This window comes from Eublepharis macularius, chromosome 16 (assembly GCF_028583425.1).
Source record: "Eublepharis macularius isolate TG4126 chromosome 16, MPM_Emac_v1.0, whole genome shotgun sequence".
NCBI lineage: Eukaryota > Metazoa > Chordata > Lepidosauria > Squamata > Eublepharidae > Eublepharis > Eublepharis macularius.
Genome location: NC_072805.1, coordinates 16,072,122 through 16,097,448, shown reverse-complemented (window position 1 = coordinate 16,097,448; position 25,327 = coordinate 16,072,122). Strand labels below are relative to the sequence as shown.

The 25,327-nt window shown below is 45.3% G+C and overlaps 1 protein-coding gene across 1 annotated transcript in view; it reads left to right on the top strand.

Annotated features, from left to right (window-relative positions):
* The first annotated feature begins 259 nt into the window (after window positions 1–259).
* The window catches only part of LOC129344075 (fatty acyl-CoA hydrolase precursor, medium chain-like), a 37,801-nt gene continuing 12,733 nt past the window's right edge, over window positions 260–25,327 (top strand). The window contains exons 1-7 of the mRNA XM_055000567.1: window positions 260–395; window positions 12,120–12,324; window positions 14,359–14,503; window positions 17,725–17,858; window positions 22,159–22,312; window positions 22,816–22,920; window positions 24,800–24,904. Of these exons, the coding sequence (XP_054856542.1) occupies window positions 335–395; window positions 12,120–12,324; window positions 14,359–14,503; window positions 17,725–17,858; window positions 22,159–22,312; window positions 22,816–22,920; window positions 24,800–24,904 (909 nt within the window). The 5' untranslated portion in view covers window positions 260–334. The remainder of the gene's footprint in view (window positions 396–12,119; window positions 12,325–14,358; window positions 14,504–17,724; window positions 17,859–22,158; window positions 22,313–22,815; window positions 22,921–24,799; window positions 24,905–25,327) is intronic.

Here is a 25,327-nt window from a genome sequence, read left to right as displayed (position 1 = left end):
GAGCAGCTTTTAATAAAAGCCAGCTGAGCTGGCAACTTGTGTCCTCCTGTGGTCCAATCACTGCACAAGAATAAATTCACCTAGTGGTTTCCAGAGCTTTTTCTCTGTTGGGCTTCTTTGGAGTTTGAAATCCTTTTGACTGCCAGAGAAGGCGGAGCTACTTTTCTGGCCCATTTCCAATAAGTTGCTTGATATATTAACCTCAGCCTGCGGAGCTGCCAAGGGCTGAAGTTCAATATAATTCTATTATCTATCTCAAGAGAACCTTGGACTTCAGCGGACTATATAAAGAGATCCAGCACTTGCATTACAGGTGTCTCTCGGCAGACTCACCATGTCAAGTGGAAAAGGGCTTTGGTTGGTCCTATTGATCTTTGCTGCATGGGTAGCAGAAGGTAAGATTTTTAAAGAGGGAGAAACTGGTTGGGTTATTTTGTTTTGGGTCCCTGTTGCAGAAGTAGAACCGATAAAAAAATGGCATTGTTTGGAAAAGGGCTTGCATGGGTGAGACTTGAATCTTTTACCCTTAATATCATAATATGGAAATCTAGTGGCACCTTAAAGACTAGCAACATTTATTTCAGCATGAGTTTTCATGAGCCTAGAAATGTACATCCATCAAGCTGGCTTAAATTCTCACAAGAACGCAAGGGTGTTTAACCTAGCTTGACTGATGTTGAGTTCTATGCATCTGAGGAAGTGAGCTTCGACTCACAAAAGCTCGCAATGAAAAAATGTTCCTAATATTTAAGATGTTAATTTGGCCATAACACACTAACACGGCTACCTCCAGGGGTCATTTCGTAGAAAAAGAGCTGGAGGAACTCATTAGCACAACTCATTAGCATATGCCATGCCTCTTGCTATCACCGAAAGTGTGTCATTGGTATAACTCATTTGCATATGCCACACCCCCTGACATCACCTATTCTGGCTGTTTTGGACCCAATCCTGGCCATTCAGGGCTGAAATTGGACCCAAAATGGCAAAAAGTGGCTGGAAATGCCCGAAAAGGTCCCAAAATGGTCAGGATCGGGCTGCTGCTGAGTGGGAGAGTGATCCACCACCTGTCAGAGGCCTGATCCAGGATGTTTCGGCCCCAATCCAGGCTGGAACGGGTCCAAAATGGCCGAGAGTCAGGTAGGCGGGGCCACCTGACATGTGACCTCTTTGGGGAACTGCTGGAACTGCATTCCTGCGTGTTCCCCCTCGAAATGAGCCCTGGCTACCTCTATGGAACTATAATCTTTCGGATAATTTGCCCACTGATCCAGAGGCCCAGCATTTTTCTTTAACAGTGCAGGAAGAAAATTATGGAGGAGTATATTGCCCAGGGTTTGAATTATCTAAACTTTGCAGAAGAGATCATAAAACTTTATAGGAACACCCACAAATAATCCCACAGAGAAGAAATCAGTCAGTGATACAGGCAGCATGCATGTCTTCCTAAGGGTTCTAAAATCTGTTCCATGGTCATTAATTTGGAAGACCATATTACTATGCGTAGTTTTCATACTACAAATTGTTTATCTGCACATTTGTATCAAGAATGCCATTTGTAGTGTAATCCTCAGAAGTTACATACTTTTAAGCCCACAGACTTCAACAGACTTAGAAGGGCATAACTTCGGTTAAGATTGCGCTGTTCCTTCGACACTGTCTTATCTATGCTGAGATTTTGCCCTCGCCCTTTGGCAGAAGCTGGAATATTGGCCTGAAGCTGAGTGGCTGTTTGGAAACGGAACTTTCCCTTTAAATCGATTCCCTCTGTGGCTTACCAAGGCTAAAAAAGTCTGTTCCAACTAGTGCCACTCTCCATACCAGGGTGCATTTCAGGGATCTCTGCTCTCCTGTGACATGACGACGACACTTGCATAACGAGGGGGTTGGGGGTGGAGGGAGGCAACTAAAATAAAACCGGATGGTAAAACAATGAAATGTCAAATCCTTGTTACGTGATCTGTTAGGAAACATTAAGAAAGAAAACCAGGATAGATATTGTACAGGGCAAAAATTCAGATATCCCTTCTTTTTTTAAAAAAAAACTGAACAGAATAAAAATCATGTCTATATTGGTCAAGGAAATTTATTTGGAGTGAATTTACAAAGCAGGGAGCAAGCATGTTGCTGTCCATGTGTTGTTTCTACATGTCCATGTTGGCACAGGAGTCAATTGCTGAAATTTAAGATTCAAAGACTTTTTTTTGTGCTACTGTATGCCTTACGGAATAATAAACAGTGGAGAAAAAGGATAAAGGAAGCATTTGTGATGTTTGGAATTAAAAGTGCTTAGCAGTGCATTACTCAGGCGGAGTTACGCCCTTCTAAGCCCATTGACTTCAGTGCTGTTATCAAGGGTAACTCAGATTAATATTTTACTTTAAATGGTGTAGAGAAAGCTGAACCTAAGAAGACTTTCTTACATTGGGTTGCAATGTTCAAAAGTTTGGGAAAGGGAAGAGGGGGCCTTATCAGAAGAAAGCTGGACTCAATGCAGGGCACACAAAAGACGGATGCAAGAACTGGGTGAGTTCTTGCAACCCTTTTGGCCTCAGAAAGTCCCTCAGGTCCTGAGTGAGAGGTGCCAACTGGCCAGGGGAAAAAGGCCTTTTTCTCAAGTCTGAGGTCTGATACTCAGAAATGAGCAGGCAGGCATGGAGTGAAGCAACTGCTGCGGTGTCCAAGAGACTGCTACACAGGAAACCTCAGATGCTAAAACTACAGTGCCTGAATTGCCAACAGCCTGAAGGAAAAAAGCCCATTCCAAAGATGAAACCTCTATTAAAGAGGCAAGGCATTTTTTTCTCCAGCCTGCTGGACACCCCCCACAAAGCAGTTTTCTCAGAAAGTTCTTTCTTGCAGGCAGCATAATGCAAGCCAGATCTAAGTTAGGGAGGAGATTTAATCCCCTTGTTGCATTTCTATGGGGAAGACCTAGAATTGGTTTAAGAAGCACTATTGGCGCTTGAAAAAGTATACAGTGCAATAAACATGTCAAACTAGGACTCCTCTTTCCCATGGAAGCTCACTGAGAGACCTTGTCCCAGTCACGTACACTCTCAGCCTAACCTGTCTCGTGAGATTGTTGTGAGGATAAAATAAAGGACAAGACAACACTATAAGTAGGGCTGCCAGTTCCTCTTGTGGCAGTGGGGGATCCCCCATTCCCAGTTTATGCCCCCTGCCACCACTCGCCTGGCTGGTGAGGGGAAAGGTCCTAGGGAATGGACCGGGGAGGTAAAAAACCTCACGGGCCAGTAAGCACTGGGTGCGCTCCCACTGGCCATGACGACATCACTTCCTTTAAGTGACATCATCACACCCGGCAGAGGGCATGCTCCCATGTTTCACAAGTCCCCCCAATTGGCCTCTGTGAAGTTCAGGAGCATGCTCACTGCCAGGGTAGGACTGGTAGGAGGGTAGGAGGACCTAGCAACTCTAACTGTAAGCCACTCCCCACCGGGGGAAAAGGTGAAATATGAATGAAACAAATAATTACAAATGTAGGAAATGTACAAGCTGCTTCTGCAGAGACTTGCTTGAGGTAGATCACAAAATAAAAGCAATACTATAAAGCCATTAAAGACAAACAGTAATCAAACAAGCCATAAAAATTGCACAAAACAACCTTCAGCAGCCTAAATTTATATGGATGAAACAGTCTCTGAAGATTTAAAAGATGTAACTCATATAACAAGAACAACAACAACAATTGATTTTATATACTGCCCTTTAGGACAACTTAATGCTCATTCAGAGCGGTTTACAAAGTATGTTATTATTATCCCCACAACAATCACCCTGTGAGGTGGATGGGGCTGAAAGAGCTCCAAAGAACTGTGACTGACCCAAGGTCACCCAGCAGACTTCAAGCAGAGGGGTGGGGAATCAAACCTGGCTCTCCAGATTAGCATCCTGCCGCTTTTAACCACTACACCAAACTGGCTCTCAGAGACTGAACAAAAAAAATGTTTTAAAGGTTAGTAAGTTGCCAGGCAAGCTGCAAGGGGGAGGTCATTCCAAAAGTGTGGTGCCACCACTAAAAAAGCCCTGCCTTTGGTCTCCATCGATCTCACCTCTGCAAGTGGGATCATAGAGAGCAGGGCTTGGGAGGCAGATCTTAACTGATGATTTGGACAGTACAGGAAGAGGAGGTCCTCCAAGTCCTCGGTCCGAAGTTGTTTAGGGCCTTTTTGTCTCCAAAACCGGGATGTGAATAAGTGATCCAAGTGGGGCTGTCTTTTAACCAGAATCACACAGGCAGAATCCTCCAGTTAGTTTTGAAGGCATTTTGTGATAGTAGCAGCGGAAAAGGAATGCTGGTATATAACTGAGGATGTCACACCACTGTCTTTCTGGCCAAGAATCCGTCACTACAACAAACTGGTATTACTTTATATGCATACTTGAAGAGTGTCCTCAGTCGGCATGTTTAATCTAAACAGGGATCACGTGCTAGTCAGATTCAGCACCACGCAGTCAAGTATTTCTTCCAAACAACCAATAGCTGGAAGTCAGCAGCAGGGTTTTTGGAGTGTATATATAGAGACTCTTATGCTGGAATTTCCTGGAGGAAGGGATGAAACTTTACTCCCCCCCACCCCCACAGGTGAATGTGAGACTCACTGTATGATTGGTCAAATTAAATTTCAGGTCTGTCCCTTCCCTCATTATTTACCTCTGGAAATGGAATAAACTCGAACAAATGGATACATTTTAATAAGGACTGCATCTCAATTAATTTTTAAAAATGGCTCCAAATAACTGGGGTTCAGCCCCTACAAGCATAGAACTGTAATAGAATCATCTCTACTACCCAATAACAAGCACCTTTATCTAAAACACCAGCCAGGTTATTGCAAAACATCACTTAGTTTTCTTTTAAAAAAATAACTTCATCTTTGCTGCCTGAGTATTCGTGAAATGCATCCATGTGAGTCTGTTCACTTGCCAGGCAAGTGTAAATCGTCACTTGTAGCTTGGCTCTTAGATTGGAGGCCAATGTATAGAGCATTACATCCTGCAGGGGATGAGGCCAACCACCTGTCCTCTGGACCCCTGCCCATCCTGGCTGGTGAAGGCCAGCTCGGAGGGGCTATGGGACCATCTGGAGGCCATTGTTAACATCTCCCTGAGCTCTGGGGTTTTTCCAGGAGTGTTAAAGGAGGCGGTAGTGCGGCCCCTCCTGAAAAAACCATCTTTGGACCCCACTGACCCGTCCAGTTACCGCCCAGTGTCGAACCTCCCGTTCCTGGGCAAGGTGATTGAGCGGGCGGTGGCGGTACAACTGCAGGAATTCCTGAATGATGCTCTAGTCCTGGACCCATTCCAGTCTGGCTTCCGTCCTGGCCATGGGACGGAGACAGCCTTGGTTGCCCTCACAGACGACCTTCGCAGGCATCTGGATCGAGGCGGGTCAGCGCTGCTTGTGTTACTTGATCTCACAGCAGCGTTTGACACGGTTGACTATGATTTGTTGGCCAGCCGCCTTGCCGACGTGGGGATTAGGGGGACAGTCTTACAGTGGCTGGTCTCCTTTCTCCAGGGTCGGGGACAGAGGGTGGCGCTCGGGGGAGATCTATCGGCCCGTCACCCTTTGGTGTGCGGGGTTCCCCAAGGGGCGATACTCTCCCCAATGTTATTTAACATCTATATGCGCCCCCTCGCCCAGTTGGTGCGGAGGTTTGGGCTGGGTTGTCATCAATACGCGGATGACACCCAACTTTTTCTGTTGATGGACGGCCAGCCAGACACGGCCCCAGACAATCTGGCCAGAGCTTTGGAGGCTGTGACGGCATGGTTGAAACAGAGCAGGCTGAAATTGAACCCAGTGAAGACGGAGGTCCTGCAGCTGGGACGGGGGCTGCCAGATGTTGGGATCCAGCTCCCTGCCCTCGATGGGACACCACTGGCAACTTTGCCAGTGGTAAAGAGTCTGGGTGTGCTCCTGGATGCCTCCCTATCGATGGAGGCCCAGGTCACGGCGGTTGCCAAGTCTGCATTTTTCCATCTTCGTCAGATCAGGCAACTTGCCCCCTACCTGACACCCCAGGACCTAGCTACAGTGATCCATGCAACGGTCACCTCCAGGCTAGATTACTGTAACTCACTCTACGCTGGGCTACCCCTGGGCCTGATCCGGAAACTACAACTGGTCCAGAATGCGGCGGCACGGGTCCTGACTGGTATACCTTACCAGTCACACATCACACCTGTCCTGCGCCAGCTGCACTGGCTTCCAGTTGAATTCCGAATCAGGTTCAAAGTGTTGGTTCTTACCTTTAAAGCCCTGAGTGGGTTGGGACCGGCATATCTTCGGGACCGCCTCTCCCTGTACGTTCCCCGGAGATCGCTCCGATCAGCGAATAAATATTTACTTGTGGTCCCCGGCCCTAAGGAAGCCCGCCTCGCTTCAACCAGGGCCAGGGCTTTTTCAGTCCTGGCCCCAGCCTGGTGGAACGCTCTGTCAATGGAAACCCGGGCCCAGTGGGACATATTATCGTTCCGCCGGGCCTGTAAGACAGAGCTGTTCCGCCAGGCGTTTGGTGATTGAAGGGGGCGGTGCCATGTCGGCCTCCCACCTTTGGGGTGGGGAAGGTTCTCCCCACCACTGCACCTTGTTAATTTGTTTTATTATTTGTATATTGATTTTAGTTTTGTTTTTATCAATTTTAACTGTTCACCGCCCAGAGCCCCTGGGATGGGCGGTATATAAATTGAATAAATAAATAAATAAATAAATAAATAGTCAAGCCTTGCTGTTACCATAGCATGGATCCAAGTGGCCAGGTCAGCCGTGTCAAGATAAGAAGCCATCTTCCAGGCTAGAGTGAGGTTGTAGAAAGCATTTTTTGCCACTGCCTGAACTTGTTTTTCTAGTAATAATGTTGGATCCAGTATAACTCCAAGGCTTTTAACTGAGTCTGCAAGGGTCAGACAAACTCCATCAAAAGTGGGGAGTACAATGTCCTTCAAGATCTCTGCCTTCCTACAAGCATCACTTCAGTCTTGTCTGGGTTCAATTTCAATTTGTTGTTTTTCAACCATTTCACCACGGCTGTCAGGCAACGATCTAAGATTTCCACTGCATCCTGGGGGGACCTGGATAGCGAGATATAGAGTTGGGTGTCATCTGCATAATGATGACATCCAGCTCCATAGCTGCAAATGAGTTCTCCTAAAGGCTTTACATAGAGGTTGAATAACATGAGAGATAAGATTGTGCCCTGCAGAACCCCACAAGATAGTTCTCATTCTGGAGATAGCTGATCTCCGACAGCAACCCTTTGAGTCCATTCCATGAGAAACGATTTAAACCAGTCCAGGGCACATCTTTTGATGCCCACTTCTGTTTCTAAATGCCTCAACAGGATGGCATGGTCTACTGTATCAAAGGCCGCGGACAGATCCAATAGAAGCAGTAAGGAGGCATGGCCCTTGTCCATATTCAGATGGAGATCACCCACTAATGCTACCAGTGCTGTCTCTGTCCCATGCCCTGACCTGAAGCCTGATTGGAAAGGGTCCAGAGCGTTAGAGTTATCCAAGAAGGTCTGGAGTTGGTCGGCTACCGCTTTCTCAATCACTTGGCCTAGAAAGGGCAGATTAGAGACTGGGCGATAATCGGCCACATCATTTTTGTCTAGGGATGGTTTTTTAAGTAGCAGACAGATAACCGCCTGTTTGAGCTGTTGAGGAAAGCTGCCCTGAGTTAGTGATTGATTTACAATAGACCTTAGTGGCTCACGTATGTGGTCCTTACTTGAGGTTAACAGCCAGGATGGGCAAGGATCGAGTGCACAAGTAGTGGTTTTCATAGACATCAAGATCTTGTTAAGATCTGTCATTGTGATTGGTTCAAAGCAGTCCAAATATAAGCTGCATGATGTATTTGGCATTTCTTCTGTCTCACTTGCATTGCAGTTAGCATCTAGATCAGAGTGTATTCATGTTATTTTATCAGCAAAAAACTTAGCAAAGGCCTCGCAGTTAATTGTCTGTTCTTGGGACTGTGAAGGTTCAGATTTAGGGGTTAGGAGGCATCTGGATATCTTAAACAATTGGGATGGTCGTGAACTAGCCGACGCAATAGTTGCCGAAAAATAACGTTTCTTTTCTGCTTCCGTTTCCGCTTCATAGGTTCTCCAGTGGGTTCTGTAGCATATTCTGCTTCTGCGTGAGTTTTTCTCCAGCGCCTTTCTAAAGGTCTTCCAACCCTCTTTAAGTCAGCCAGCTCCGTGGTGAACCATGGGGCTGGTGTCCATCCCAAGGGCCGGAGTGGCCGATAAGGAGCAATGGTGTCAATGGCTTCAAGGAGCTTTGCGTTCCACACTCCTACAGCAGCCACCACAGGGCATGTGTCTGGGATTTTAAAATCCCTCAAGGCATTTTGGAATCTAGAAGGGTCCATGAGTCTTAGAGCAGAACCACAAGTGACAAAAGGCACAGGTTGGACACTTGTCAGCTTCCCTCAATTTTGGTGGGAAATGTAGGCATCCTGGTCTTGCAGCTTGGCTCTCCGACGGCTGTCCAATGGACTTTTCAACTGTCACTTGTCCAACATTCCGCCAAGCTGCCTACATTTCCCGCCAAAACTTGAGGGAAGCTGACAAGTGTCCAATCTGTGCCTTTTGTCACTTGTGGTTCTGCTCTTAGTGGGCGAATCATTTTAACTGGATCCCCAATTTTGTAGGGAGTTGGGGCTATATTAACTTTTGCCTTCAATAAATGCAATAAATTCAAATGCAAATAAATTTGTAATGAAAGCAACAGATGTCTTTTTCTAGCAGAAGTAACTCATCAGAAAACATGTGAGTGCAGCGAAAAATGGAGCTATTAAGCAGAATGAGGAGGTCAGTCTGCTAGTACTGGAATAAACCTTGTTAGTCTTTAAAGTCTCACTTGACTTCTGTTTAATTACCATGCTAATGGCTTGTTAAAGAAGTAAGAATACAGAATAATGTTCTTATCTTCAGAGCTCTTTCTTTTGTCCATAAGCAAATGTAAGCAACTAATTGATTATAATTCAAGAGGGGCAAGCATATCAGTCTATTGTAATAAAATTAAACAGATGTCCGGTGGCACTTAAAAGGAGCAAAAGTTTTCCAGCATAAGTTTTTGTAAACCAAAGCTTACTTTTTCAGGTGCATCGTCAATTAATACTGCTGTGATTATTGACTAATTGAACAACAACCCTAATTTTTACTATGTAGTAATTTTACTATGTAGTTCAGGTCATATTCCTATATTTTTTTTAAAAAACCATTTTCATACCATCACGAGTCTTCTGTCAGTGATAGACAGGTTAAAAATTTCATAACAAAAAAAAAAACTAGTTTCAGTGTCTAGGAACCAGTTTTTAAAAAGTCAAGTTTCTGGATGAGTTGACAACTAAGAGGGTTTCCAAACCAAATAGGTTTGCACCACTATTTTCTCTCATCAATCAATATGTCAAATTCTTGACATGGCCCCATCTGTGGATACTTAAACCCAGAGAGTGGAAGTATGAACAGACAAGATTTATCTTTCTACAAACCTAAGAAACGCCCCAAGTTTGCAGAAAAATATGAAATCTAAATAAAATTGATGGGTTAACCCTCTCTCCCAAATAACCAAAATAGTACCTGTACCTTTAAGAAAGGAGATCTCAGCAGCTATTGTGGCTATGAGCAGAACCACAAGTGACAAAAGGCACAGATTGGACACTTGTCTGCTTCCCTCAAGTTTTGATGGGAAATGTAGGCGTCCTGGTCTTGCAGCTTGGCTCTCCGACGGCTGTCCAACGGACTTTTCAACTGTCATTTGTCCAACATTCCGCCTAGCTGCCTACATTTCCCATCAAAACTTGAGGGAAGCAGACAAGTGTCCAATCTGTGCCTTTTGTCACTTGTGGTTCTGCTCTATATTGCCAGTTATTGAGGATATATTGCCAGCCTTCATCTCCTAGTTTGTCAGTAAAAGGGCAGGCGTGGGGCCTTTTCTAGGGCTGTTTTGACCTGAAAGGCCACCCCTGTTCCCCTCGTTCCTGCCTTGAGGGAGGACTCATCAGGGACAGGGCCAGCAACAACAAACAGAAAACTCCCTACCAAGCAATCTGTGCAGACTTTTCTCCTGGAGAGGCAACCAGGAGATGGAAGGAGGGAAAGCTGAGGTCCAGTGCAGTGTGTTGGTTAAAGTGTCAGACTAGAATCTGGGAAAACCAGGTTTGAATCCCCACTCTGTCATGGAAGCTCACTGGGTGACCTTGGGCCAGTCAGACACTCTCAGTTTAACCTACCTCTCTAGGTTGTTGTGAGGATAAAATAAAGGAGAACCATGCAAGCCACTTCGGGTCTCCACTTGGGAGAAAGACAGGGTATAAATGAAATAATAAATTAAAAAAGCCAGTTTGGTGTAGGGTTGCCAGGCCCAAGTTGGGAAATTCCTGGCGATCTGAGGGGTGAAACCTGGAGAAGGTGGGGTTTGGGGAGCAAAAGGACCTTGGCATGCCATAATTCCATGGAGTCCACCCCCCCCCCCAAAGCAGCCATTTTCTCCAGGTGAATTGATCTCTGTGGCCTGGAGATCAGTTGTAATTCCGGGAGATCTCCAGCCACTACCTGGAGGCTGGCAAGCCTAGTTTGGTGTAATGGTTAAAAGCCGCGGGATTCTAATCTGGAGACCAAGGTTTGATTCCCCACTCCTCCACTTGAAGCCAGCTGGGTGACCTTGGGTCAGTCACAGCTCTCTTAGAGCTCTCTGAGCCCCACCTACATCACAGGGTGTCTGTTGTGGGCAGGGGTCATTTCGTAGAAAAAGAGCTGGAGGAACTCATTAGCATATGCCACGCCCTTGCCATCACCAGAAGTGTGTCATTGGCATAACTGATTTGCATATGCCACACCCCCTGACATCATCTATCCTGGCTGTTTTGGACCCAATCCTAGCCATTCAGGGCTGAAATTGGGCCCAAAATGGCAAAAAGGGGCTGAAAATGGCTGAAAAGGGGCCCAAAATGGTCAGGATCAGGCCGCTGCTGAGTGGGGAGTGATCCACCACCCATAAGAGGCCTGATCTGGGCCATTTTGGCCCCAATCCAGGCTGAAACTGGCCCAAAATGTCCGAGAGTCAAGTGGGCGGGGCTATCTGACATGTGACCTCTTTGGGGAACTGCTGGAACTGCGTTCCTGTGCGTTCCCCCTCGAAACGAGCCCTGGTTGTGGGTATAATAACACTGACTTGTTTACCACTCTGAGGCACTAATCTCTCCTGAAGAGAAATATATAAGCACAAGGTTATTATTATAAAGCTGGAGCAGATAAAAGAAATGTTGATTGGTGAGTGGAAAGAAAAGAAGGAAGCAGGGAAAAGGGAAAGAATATGTGAGTTGACAGGAGAGAAAGAGAACATACTGTGGGGAAGGAGATACAGGAGGAAATGAAATGACCCCACCCTACCCCCACCGACCAAAGCAATCACTTGCAGGCTCCTTGCTTATTTATTTCTAATGTCTAATCCCTTCTGTCAAAGCAGAGACATTAGCTGTTCGGTATACAATAGTGTGTGTTGTGTATTTAAAAAATTGCATTAAAAGTGCTAGTCATTATCAATGAAGCAGAAAATGCACAGAAGGAGAAATTGTCCTGGGTTTATGCTTTCTTGCACCACATGATGCCACACCTGCCCAGAACAGTTACCAGATTTAGCTTGTGGCAAGTCCAGCCCTGCTTCTGGTATCAGAATTCCACATTTTTTCCACAGGAAATTCTACTCTGAGTAGAATTCTCTGGTTCATGCTATTGTATATTCAGATTAACAGCTCTCTATTATGATAAACATCTTTATTGAAAACTGGAAGCAGACAGACTGAAACCTCAGGCTCAGCAGTAACCAATTTATACTTGTAGAAACCACACACACTTGTACAACAACCAATACGATGTAAGCAGCTAGAATCTTTCGTTTGCATGAACTATATACAAGTATCTATTTTTCAGCACAGCGACTAGCTACAAGGCAATAGTTCTAATTGGCCGTGCCGGCACCCAAACACCAATAGCTTTGTAGGCCTCACGAGCCTTCCTTCTACTCAAGCAATACATAACACATACACTGATATCTGTTTCATGTTTGTTGCACAGGTCATGATTCTGCTCCTCCAGAAGTGCTTACCAAATATGGGAGGCTCCGGGGCCAGCGGATCAAAGTCAGTGCTCTAAAAAAAGATGTGGATGTTTTCCTTGGAATTCCCTATGCCAAGCCACCGGTTGGACATCTACGGTTTGCTCCACCAGTACTGGCTGAACCATGGAGTGGTCTCAGAGATGCAACAACCTTCCCACCTATGTGAGTCACAACAGTAGAATATTTCATGTCTCTCCAAGAAAGAAACATGCGTTTTCTCGGATCAGGCAGCAGCAGAAGTCCCAGGTGCTACAGAAGTCCTCCAGGTGCAGCACATCTCAGCAGAGGCAGCAGCAGCCAGGAATCTACTCTGTGGGCAGCAAGATCCAGTCATGTTCCCAAGCATACAAGACCACAGAGAGAGAGCCAACAGCCAGCAGCATGCCAGGCAATTTAATCTCCAGGCCAGAGCAAAATGGAGGGTATTCTGAGGCAAGCCTCTTGATTGAACTCCTTGCAGCAGTTTTAAAAATCCACCCTTCGTCCAGAGAATCCCATTGGCTAGAGAAAGAAAGCTGCTGCAAGGATTGCCCACTCACTCTCCCCTTCCCCCTCTCTTTTGCCTCTGCCTCACCCCTCCCTCCCATCTGGTTAAAAAGGGCAGGAAACAAAGGAACAACAAGGAAGAGCCCAGCCACGATTTCCAAAGTTTACCAAATTTTACTGAATAAATTTGGTAAACCTGAATCTGAATCTGATTCAGCAATCCCTTTTAAATTCAGTAATACTGAATTTTTACTGAATCAGGTAAAGTTTGGTATTTGTTTTGCTGAATGCCAAACCCAAATCGTATACCCTTAGTGGGAACATGTATTGACCCAAGCAATGTAAAGATAGTCTCCCCCTGAATTCACTCTGTGAGGAAAATACGGGCTTATGAAGCTCAGTGTATTCCTCATATGGCCCTATTGATGGTGAAGCGGCTGTATCCTAAATCAGACCATTGGTCCATCAAGGTAACATTGTACTTTATGGTAACATAATCCTTCGTTACATTCCTTGACTAGTGCCTAATGGGCCACACAAGGCCCACCAAGCCTCCAACCAGCCTTTCACACTTCTTGAAATTATCTTACAGCATAAAAACATGCAATGATCAGAACAGCAAGTAGGGTTTCCAACCTCCACATGGGGCCTGGAGATCTCCTAGAATTATAACACCTCAAGATTATAGAGATCAGTTCCTTTGGGGAAAATGGCTGCTTTGGAGATTAGACTCCATGAAATTGTGTCCTTGCTGAGCTCCCTCCTCTTCCCAAACCCTGCTATCTCCAGCTTTTACCCACAAATCTCCAGGAATTTTCCAACCCAAAGTTGGCAATCGTAAGGCTGGGCCACTCGGGGCTGGCTGATGTCTCACAGATGTCTTGCTTCTTGGGTGTCTATTGGTATGGCTATTGGACTCATAATAAGGTTGTCATCCACCATGTTTTTGCAACTTTAATAACATGGTCTTGGAATATGATCCCAGGCCTCTGAGATCTGGGAGATTTGGTACAAGAGAGATCTGGTTCATCTCTGGGGATGGGGGAAGGACATTTAGAGATTGCAAACTTCATTACTTGATGCAGCAAGAGTGAAACTAACAAACATAATACCCACTCTTCCTTCAGCTGATCTCAAAATGGCTGCCACTCTAGGTTTCCATTTTCTTGCCGGTTTGGCCTCCAAATGGCTTCCCTCCATGCATCCCACTTACGGAATGTTTTAGTTCCTGCTATCCTGTTGGAAATTGCTATGTCTGGTGTACTGCAGCAGCAAGAAGGGAAGAAGAGCCTTCTATACAGGGGGCAGCAAGGATCACTTAGTTTAGACAGTGAGAGCAGCATCTCTCTTGTTTCCTGGGAGTTATTTCCTTGTCTTGTCTCCTGTTGGGCTAAACAGGGCAATATCCTGCTTTTTCTCTCTCCTGCCCACTCTTCTCCAAGATGTAGTCAGATAGTCAGGACTCTATCTCTCTTCTTCACTCTCAAGTATGTATTTCTTAAATAAACTTTTCGCCTCTTTAATCAGCACAGCGTAACTTCTCTGGTTTATTTGTACTCTGCCGGCATATCCATACAGTGGCCTTGGGTATCTTATGCTGCTGGAGTTTCCTTTATCAGTTTATTAGAGATGGTTATGAGGAAATACTCTGCTCCCATTGTACTGAATAAATCTCTTTGCTTTGGCTGAGTTTTGCTTTGCTTTGCTAAGGTGCCTGCAGGATCCAGTGGCGGGGCAAACTCTGTCGGATGCTTTTAGTACCAGAAAGGAAAATGTTCCATTGACTATTTCTGAAGACTGTTTGTATTTAAATGTCTACACAGTGGCTCGTTCGGATACAAAACCCAAGTTACCGGTAAGCTCAGAAGTTGCTAATCTAGTGAGGGTATTTATTTATTTATTTATTTATTTATTTATATCCCTCCTTTCTCCCCCATGAACCTAGTCCAACACTCTAACCACTATATTACACTACCTCTTTGTCAGGACTGCCATTCCCCCAGTGACCATCCCCCCCCATGTCTCACCTGGCAAGCGGGGGGGGGGGGAGAAAGGAGGAAATGGGGAGTCTCTGGTTGGTGTGCACACTCACCAGTGGTGTAATGATGTTACCATCAGATATGCTGATGTCACTTCCCTTGTATCTGGAAGTGACATCAGCACATTGGTGGTGAAGGCATAGTTTGGGGCCAAAAAACATGAGTTTTTGCCCCCAAACCAAGGCAGTTCTGGTGGGCTGGCAACATGATACCACTTCTGGGAGTGACATTGTTACATCACTGGCAAGTCTCCCCTTTGTTCCCTGCAGTCCCCCCACCCCCTGCCAGTTGCCAGAGTGAACCTGGCAACCCTACTGTCTTCGTATTTGTGCATTTGCCACCTGATAAATAAATCATATGTTGGCCCCAGAAACCTAATTAAAAGGATTCCATGTTTGGGCCATTAGCAGAGTCTATCGTTTGCAGTAAAAGCGTGATTGTAGGTGGTGTGAGCTGGTTATGCCGGCTGGTGTGTGTGCAGGAGAAAAATAAAGCATACACTTGTTTATACTTAGAAAGGAAATAAGAGTTCTTTATTGTAGGAACTCCATACTCTGATAGGAAAGGAGGAGAGATAGAGCCTATCTATCTATCTAGTCTGAGAATGAGCATGGATGCTAGAACAAGTCCTGCATTCATGCTTCCAAGATGGAGATAGTGCTTGGAACAAAGCCAGGAAGAGTGAGGAGGAGGATGTCACGAGGAGGAAGTCCTGAAAATAGCAATCTTCATATCAAAGGGATAGTCAGAGCAGTAAACAGTAAAGAGGATGCCCTGACGTCTCTGTCTTTCTAACTCTTTGGGGACCTGAGGAAAGGGACAGTGCTGAGTCCTCCTCTTCGAACACCACCTGCCTCCCCTCACATTTCAGGAAGCCAAAGGCAGCTTACAGAACTAGGATTTTATATACCCAGGGTTTAATCCCTGCTCTGCCATAGAAGCTCACCGGGTGAGCTGGTTTGGAGGAAGGGAAGGGGAAACAATGTCGTAAGCAGCTCTGGGTCCTCACCAAGGGGTGAAGCTGGGTATAAATGCCTAAATAAGAAATATTTTAAAAAATCTATACAACTGTGTACCACAATCCACAAACCGCTTCTCAAACAAAAACTATCAGAAAGAAAACGCTCGTTCGATGCAAATAGGATTGTCTTACAGCACCTTGCAAAAGTCATCAAAGTCCTCCCCCCTCAAGCCATTTCCAAAATAGGGAGCAGGGGAGGAAGGCTCTAATTTTGCTGCTCCACGTGGAGTATTCTGTGCACATGGAGCAGCAAAAACAGCGGTATCCACAGTACCATAGTTAGTTAAGGCACATTCCAAATCAGCATCAGACACAGTTGACAGTATTCCACTCAGCCTAACAGGGCAATCTGGATCCAATTTGTACAGTTTACACAGTTCCATTTTAGCTGAAATAACACTGGAAGTTGCTTAAGAATAGTAGTAAAATATAGAAATGCTAAGATCACAAGGCAGCACTGTCCCTGTTCGGGCACCAAAATATTTCTGTAACCTGTTTTGTTCAAGAAACAACATCAAATAAATAGATATATCTAATTTAAGAACTGGGAGAGTTCATGTCTATAGCAGTGTGATCCCACCTTGTGACTCTTGCATTTATAAAAAATAACAATAAACAAACATGGAAAAAGAAAACATCTTATTTGGAACAATGCAACAATAAAGCATATGCGACAACAATCATGTAACAAAACAGGCCTGTTTTACTCAAGCAGACCCCGGTCTCAGTCTTTCTGACTTCTGCATGGTCAGTCCCTTGAAAGGCAACAACTTGTAGCTGTGCTCTGTGTTGGATTGTCTTTTTTTTTAATTAAACAAAATTTTATTAATAAAAAGCATACAATAAATTACAAGATAGCACAAGATTGTCTTCTGTTCTTCACAGGAATCTACAACATTAATAGAGAGAGTTCATAAACAGGAGTGCTTCTGAGGTGAGAGTGCTTCTCCCTGCAGTTTCAGGCCCTCCAGTCTCTCAGATAGGGTTGCCAGCTCCATGTTGGGAAATTCCTGGAGATCTGGGGAGGTGAAATCTGGAGAAAGTGGGGTTTGGGGATGGAAAGGGCCTTGCCATGGCATAATGTCATAGACTCCACCCCCCCCCCCCCCGTAGCCATTTTCTCCAGGTGAACTGATCTCTGTGGCCTGGAGACCAGTTGTAATTCCGGGAGATCTCCAGCCACTACCTGGAGGCTGGCAACCCTACTCTCAGGTAAAATATCCACTTCAAATAGTCCCAACAATAACCAAATTACAAATTAACAGCCAATTAATATAAACACAATCCTCCCTTCCAGTAATAAGACATTCTCACAGCCACAACATTAATAGAGAGTTCTTAGAAAGGCGTGCTTCTGAGGTGAGAAACGGCCATGCTTCTCCCAGCCTTTTCAGGCCCTCCAGTATCTCAGGGAAAATGGCGCCTTTTTTTCCTTATAAGGAAGACCCCAACTCTTTATCTCCCTCTAGTGCACAAGAGTTACACTTGCAGGAGGGCAGAGAAGCTCTTTCTTCCCCTGCAGTGGCATTCTGAGGCCATTTGGGCGCTCCTTTAATTTTTAACTGCCATTCCTCACAGCTGCTGTGTGGCTGTGGGGGATCGCATTGGGTCTGGGAAACCTGGACCCAACTTTTTAAAAGCCTACCTTGTTAGTTTGACTCTTACTCCTCATATTCAATTTGCTAACTTTATTCAGAGAAGACTTGCCCATCAGATAAGTAAAGGCTTCCTTTGTGATTGCCCACAAGATTATATTTACCACCAATTGCTTCAGTCATAAACCATAAAATTTGCGTACTGTGGAAGCTGTTATGGTTTATGACTGAGGCAACGGGCAAGATACATTAGATCACCACAGAAGCCTTCTGTTTGAAGGGAAGGTCTTTTTTTTCCTATGCAGGAGGATCCTGGTAGGAGCGTTTTCCCATGTGTGGAATGCATTCTGACCCTTTCAGAGGACTCTTGCTAAGAGAACAAAGTATTGAACAGAAAAACTTTTTTTATTTTTGTTTCTAGGTGATGGTTTGGATCCATGGAGGGGGGTTATTGTTGGGTGCGGCCTCCACATACGACGGGTCGGTGTTAGCTGCTTCTGAAGACGTGGTCGTTGTAGCGATTCAATACCGGCTGGGCATCCTTGGCTTTTTTAGGTAAAACTTTCTGCACCAAAAATTTCAAAGCTTAATACGGTTCACCTCATCCCTGTAGTCTAACTGGGTTGGCCCACTTTAGCCTTCACTAGCCATGAGGACAACCAAGACTGGTTCCAGATTTTGTGAGGTCCTGAGCAGAAATTGCCTGGAAGCCCCAGCCAGAAAGTTCTTGAGACCCTCCCCTGCCTGCTGTCCAGCCCCTCTGGACAGCAGGCACAACTGCCTACCTATGCATTCTTCCTCACCAGCTCCCTTGCTCACAAGTCCTCCCACTGCTGATACCCCCAGCTGCATGTACTGCCCTTACCACAATAATTCTGGGCACCATGTGCGGCTGGGAGCATAGTTGGTGCCACACTCTACTCTCAGGCTCACACCCACGCTTTGCTGCACCTAGTGTGCAACTCTGCTAACAGTGTGTACTACCAATCATGGCCAATCCCATCCACAGTAGGCCCCACTGAAAGCCCTGGGCCCTGACAGCTGCCTTGCCTCAATGTATGCTGAGACTTGCCCTGAGGACAACGTCAGGATGTGTGTCAACCATCTGAAACTTGACATTTGTGGTAGGAGTATATTCCCGTTGTCAATATTGTGTGTCCCCGGGGGAAATTAACTTGCTCTTTCCAGCTATGTTTGGCACACAAGCATCTGTCCTGTGAACACACCTTCAGTGTGGCAGCTTATGCTGTTATGTGCCACTTGCACATTCTTGGGGGGGGGGCAGATACTGCGAGAGCCGAAGTGAATGTTCTGTTAATCTTCTCCCAGCTTTCTTTACATTTGCTACTCTCCTCAAACTCCTCATCCCCAGTTTATTCTCACAGCAGATCTGTGAGGTAGATTAGGCTTAGAGGGGTTAGTTGGCCTAAGGTCAACCATTAATGTATTGTCGAAGGCTTTCACGGCCGGAGAACGATGGCTGTTGTGGGTTTTCCGGGCTGTATTGCCGTGGTCTTGGCATTGTAGTTCCTGACGTTTCGCAGCTGCTGGCGAAACGTCAGGAACTACAATGCCAAGACCACGGCAATACAGCCCGGAAAACCCACAACAGCCGTCAACCATTAAGTTTTTGTGGCTGAATATGAACTTGAATCAAAACCTCTCTGATTTAAGGAAATCATTGCCACACCATTGCTGGCTGTGAATGCTGGAAGGATATCCTTATTCAGTTGCTCATTAGCTCCCACTTTTTTTGGTAGGGAGGATATTGCATGTGGTCAAGATCAGACATCTGAGGGCCCCAGTGTCTCAACAGAAAAAAAGATGAGTTTAAAGCCGAAAAAAGCAAAAATACAAACCAGGAAGTGGGGACAGCGATTGCCCTTAGGGAATAATGGGGACAGAAATTGTCTGTAGGGAATAATAGAAAGCACGCTTGCTAGGGCTTTTTTTCTGGGAAAAGAGGTGGTGGAACTCAGTGAGTTGCCAGCACAGGGGGCAACTCTTGGCAGGAGGTAGTGCCCCTGGTACCACATGAGCATGCGCAAAGTGCGCACATGCTCCCAGGACTACATAATGATGGCCAAATCCACACTTACCGGCACAGCGCTAAGCAGGCGGAGTGAGAGTGTCTTTCTGGTGCGATTTATGACGTCATTGCACCATGATGCCGCTCTCATGGCGCGATGATGTCATAAAACGCGCCAGAAAGACGCTCTCACTCCGCCTGCTTAGCGCTGTGCCGGGTAAGTGTGGATTCGGCCGATGTCACTTTGGGTCAGCTGGAACAAGGGGGAGTTTTTTAAAGTTTAAATTGTCCTCAGCAAAAATGGTCACATGGCTGGTGGCCCCGCACCCTGATCTCCAGACAGAGGGGAGTTTAGATTGCACTCTGTGCTGCTGGAGTGGCACAGAGGGCAATCTAAACTCCCCTCTGTCTGGAGATCAGGGGTAGGGCCACCAGCCATGTGACCATTTTCAAGAGGTGCCGGAACTCTGTTCCACTGCGTTCCAGCTGAAAAAAAGCCCAGACGCTTGCGCTTAGGGAATAATGGGGACAGAAATTACTCATAGGGAATAATGGAAATCATGCTTGCCTATAGGGAATAATGGGGACAGAAATTATCCATGGGGAATAATGGAAAGCACGCTTGCCATAGAGAATAATGGGGACAGGAATTACCCATAGAGAATAATGGAAAGCATGCTTGTCCATAAGGAATGATGGGGACAGAAATTACCCATAGGGAATAATGGGAACAGAAATTGCCCATAGGGAATACTGGAAAGCACTCTTGCCCATAGGGAACAATGGGAACAGAAATTTCCCATAGGGAATACTGGAAAGCACTCTTGCCCATAGGGAACAATGGGAACAGAAATTTCCCATAGGGAATACTGGAAAGCACTCTTGCCCATAGGGAATAATGGGGACATTAATTGTCCATAGTGAATAATGGAAAGCTCACTTGTCCATAGGGAATAATGAGGACAGAAATTGCCCATAGGGAATAAGTTGAAATGGAAGGAGATCTCTAGATGTTTGTGGATTGAGAGCTCCTGGTTTGGAAGACAGGGGGGAAGCAACAACTTTGTAATTGCATGTGTTAAAACATTCTGCCTAGCGGGTTTCCTTAAAAAAAGCACTGCAAAGCGCCACACATGCACCTCCCCCTGTACAAGTTCGAAAGGATTCTCTGCTCTCAAAGGGAGGCACTGCCCACTTCTAAGAAGTATCAGAACAAATCTGGGGTGGGGGGAATACAAATTCTCACTCATCCCATAATATCAACATGGATTTAAAAAAAAATGTATGGGTAAGCTGTGTGGTCAGCATTGAGACTTGAACATGTCGACTATCCTGTCTACTGAGCTTTCCTGCTCAGTACAAAATACTAATTGTGAATGCTTGATAGGCATGGGTTTAAGCAGAAGGCCAGATTGCCCACCCAACTGACCTAAAGTGGGGCAACTCACCTGCTATCATTGTCATCACTTGAGACCAGGGCTTTTTTTCAGCTGGAACGTGGTGGAACGGAGTTCCGGAACCTCTTGAAAATGGTCACATGGCTGGTGGCCCCGCCCCCTGATCTCCAGACAGAGGGGAGAAAATGGTCACATGGCTGGTGGCCCCGCCCCCGGATCTCCAGACAGAGGGGAGTTTAGATTGCCCTCCGTGCCTGTGAGTGTCTGGAGCGACGTGGAGGGCAATCTAAACTCCCCTCTGTCCGGAGATCAGGGGGCGGGGCCACCAGCCATGTGACCATTTTCCCCGAGGGCAACCCACTGAGTTCCACTACCTCTTTTCCCAGAAAAAAAGCCCTGCTTGAGACCATTCTTCATTAACTGAAGCAGCCATAAAAAGTTCAAAATTAGTGTCTGGAATCTGAAAAGGAATAGATTAGGATAAACAAATGGACAGAACAGAAACAGTGCGGGAATCCCAGTGTTCTGGAAGTAGTCTGGTTTCTGTCGTTGATCCATCTAAATGAATACAGAGTCTTGGGCTGCTCCTGTATCCTCTTGCTCATGCATAGGCAGGTGGCAGAGATGGTCAGGGGGTGCCTTTCTAGCAACCAGGAGGGATGCTAAATAAGGGGGTCTGCAACTTTTGTCAATAGAGAGCCAAACGGTGTCAACATTCAAAGAAAGAGACCAACAAAGAGCAGCATGAGAAAGTCAATTTGCAGAGCTAAAAATATACAGCTTAACATTACTGATAATTGGTTGATAAATAAAACATAACATTTCTGCTGCCCAGGCGCTGGTAGATGGGAGTCCTTTATTAGGCTGAGGCACGTGGAAGGTCTCGCGATAAGTAGTAAATAAGCATAGGAGCAGTTTGCACAATTGTTTTAGTGCACTGGCACAAATTTGCGCATGGTTGACACTTGAATAACTGTTCGCCTTTATCATTTCCTTTTCTGGAAAACATCTCCAAGAAGCCCTGGAGTCCTATCAAAAAGCTTTTCCTGCCTTTCTGGTTATTCTAACATCCCACTGATTCATCCAATATACTTTCACTAAAAAGTTTTATTTTCTTTTTGAAAGAGCTGTATTTGGTTCCATACTGAGCCGCATTTGGCTCTGGTACCATCAGTTTCAGACCCCTCAACTAAATCAGCGCCTGCAATCTGCAGTTGGAGACATGAAGGTAAACAGTAAGTTAGGCAATGGGTGGTTTTCAGCATTCACATATTTTAGATAAATGAAAGCACACCAGTTTTCTTTGTCAGAACCTGGTTGAGAATGATAGCAAATACCTTTTTTTTGCGTGGTGCATTTGGATCCAGTCTTTTAACATCAACTTTACAACAGCTGAGCACGTTTCTCTCAAGTTTCTCCTCCCTTCCAGCTCTGGTGACGCAACAGCTCGTGGAAACTGGGGCTTTCACGACCAAGTGGCAGCTCTCCAGTGGATCCAAGAGAACATTGCAGCGTTTGGAGGTGATCCAGGATCTGTTACTATATTTGGTGAATCTGCAGGTGCATGCAGCACTTCTGCCCTGGTACGTTATTGATGATCACTAAATCTTTAAAAAAAAAGATTTGAATCATCCTCAGTTTATCAATGCTAGGAAGAAAAGCAAGCATTTGTTTTGAAAAGCCCTTGGCATCATCCCTAGATGTGGACATGGACTTGAAAGATCACGTTAACCTGGTTGAATGCAGAAATAATGGATTCCAATCTTTCTCCTTCCAGGGACTGACAGACAATTGTAGAAAATTTGGGGGACATTGGGGAGGGGGGACATTACCCAAGCCTGTGAGCCTAATGATTTTCCCATTAGCCGAAGGTGCCACCTAAAATACACCCAGCACTCTCCTCTTCCTCTGGGCTGTGCATTGCAGAGAAGTTAGTAATGCTGTCTGTCTTTCAAGGAAACGCGTCCTCCACTGCAGATCTTCTCACCGAGGAACCCTTGAGGAGCTTTGCAATCACTGGGCAATGAAAATAGAGAGAGTGGAAGAAAGGCCATCACTGATATTCCTGCTTTCCTTCCCTTCTCAGGTCTTATCTCCACTGGCAAAAGGATTGTTCCACAAAGCCATCTCTGAAAGTGGTGCAGCCGTCATTAATGCTTTCATAGATTTTCATCCTGCAGAGCTAGCTAAGGTAGGTTTTTGAAGGGAGTGCTAGAACTGAAATTGAAGGCACCTGTCAGCACCAGAAGGTGGTGAGAAGAGCCTGTAGGCATTACAGGTTACTCAAAGGTGGGGAGTGTGGTGGAGACGCTCCAGGGTACAAGGGATACTTTCACCAGAATTGTAGGGAAACAGGCTTCTTTTTGCCTAATTTGGTCTGTAGTTTGAAAAGCAGAACTAGACAATATTAAGTACATAACCTGAACTGTATTGGTCGGCTTTTGAGACGCTAAGGAAATGCCAGATATTCATGTTTGTCTACTGCTGGGCTAAGCCTATTGATTTCACATCTTCCTTCCTCTGCCACGTATTTCGTACAGAAACATCATGCCATCAGGCAGAGAAGAAATTGAGATTGCTGTCATTGTGGACTGCATATAGAGGGAAAGGAGAGCTGTCCTGGGAGGAGTTTCATTCATTCATTCATTCATTCATTCATTCATTCATTCATTCATTCATTCATTCATTCATTCATTCATTCATTCATTCATTCATTCATTCATGACATTTATATTCCGTCTTTCTCACTGAGACTCAAGGCAGATTACACAGTATGAGATTAGTACAATCAGTAACAAGTACATTTCAATACAGTATCAAGGATATTTCCGCAAACAATGCCATAGGGTAAATAGATACAAGTTTAAAAGACATAATATTAGCAAGAATACAATACAGAGTAGACAAAGTACTGAAGCAGAACATAATCAATTCTAGGACTAACATTAGACAACCTGGAGCACTGGTGGTACATAGGAGTACATATTTAAAGCAGCAGATAATACATAAGGCAATATAGTGATGAAGTCTGTGGTCCCCAACTCATTAGCGAAGCATCTAAGACCCTGACCCTACAATACAGACCTCCCATTTGAGTAAAAAGCCTTTTTGAATAGTTCGGTTTTGCATCATTTACGAAAGGCCAGGAGAGTGGGGGCTCTTCTAACTTCCTCAGGCAGGTCATTCGACAGGATAGGGGCTACTACAGAGAAAGCCCGTGTAGGGGCTGCTGCTGACTTCACCTGTGTGCAGCCTGGCACCTGCAGGAGACCCTGTTCAGATGAGCAAAGCTGCCATGGAGGAAAACAGGGAGGGAAGTGGTCCAGTAGGTATGCTGGACCAAAGCCATGAAGAACTTTGTATGTAATAACTAATACCTTGAACTGAGCATGGTAACTGATGGGTAGCCAATGGAGCGACTGTAGGATGGGAGTGATGTTCAAGCTCCTGCTCGCTCCTGATAACAGTCAAGCTGCAGCATTTTGCACTAATTAGAGCCTTCTAGTTAACTTAGAAGGGAGACCTATGTATAGAGCATTACAAGTCAAGCCTTGATGTTACCGTAGCATGGATCCAAGTGGCCAGGTCAGCCGTGTCAAGATAAGAAAAGAGCTAAGGGGTTTCCTGGTGGGAGGCGAGTAATGGCCAGGGAAAATTTTTGTTTGTGGGGTTTGTTTATTAAGATTAAGAGAGGAAATCCTGTTGAGTATTATGAGTAAGCCGAATATCTGAAATTTATATTTTAAATGTCATACTATTACCATATTATTACTATATTTTGAAAGTCCTTGCAATGTGCATTTTAAACTGTTTTAACACACACCCCTTTTTCTGTACCCCTATTTGTTTGAAAAATAAAAATATTTGGAAAGAAAAGTTTCTGAAGGATGAAGGGACACCTGTAGCATGTTGATGATGATGATGATGCTTATAGTCCGCCTATCTCACTGAAATGCAAGGTGGATTACGTACTGCAAGTGAATACAATATAATCAATCGTTAACTCAGGACATTCCCGGAGCAAAAATACAACATGAAAATGTTGACAAATACCTTTCTCTTGACTGCAGAAAATCACTGAATCCGCTGGCTGTGAAACGTCAAGCTCCAGCGAGATGGTTCGTTGTCTCAAAGGGAAGACAGAAGATGAAATTTTGCAGACCACCCTCAAGATGGTAAACATATTGCAATTTGGTAGTCTTTTGTATAGACCTCATGTTACGAACAACACAGGCCTGATGCCGAAAATGGTGCCCAATGTCAAGTCCCTCCCTCCACATCACATGGGGTAATATCCAGTCTTTCTTATGATGTCATGTATTCTTTCCGGGTGATTCCGCACAAATGGTTTTCCCTGCTTCAGCTTCTAAATGACCTCGATTTTTTCTTGTGTTTCCACACGTGGGAAGGCAATCCTAGCAGCAGATTCGAAGTCACTGCACGTTTTGTCCGGTTTTTTTTCCATCCTGCTTCCCCCGACTTATTTGTCCACCGCGGCATGACTGCTCAGAAAGTCCGATCAAAATTGATCATGCGGAATCCCCCTCCCTGCTCTACATCATTGGTAAATGGAGACAGGGTGATGAAGAGCATTATAA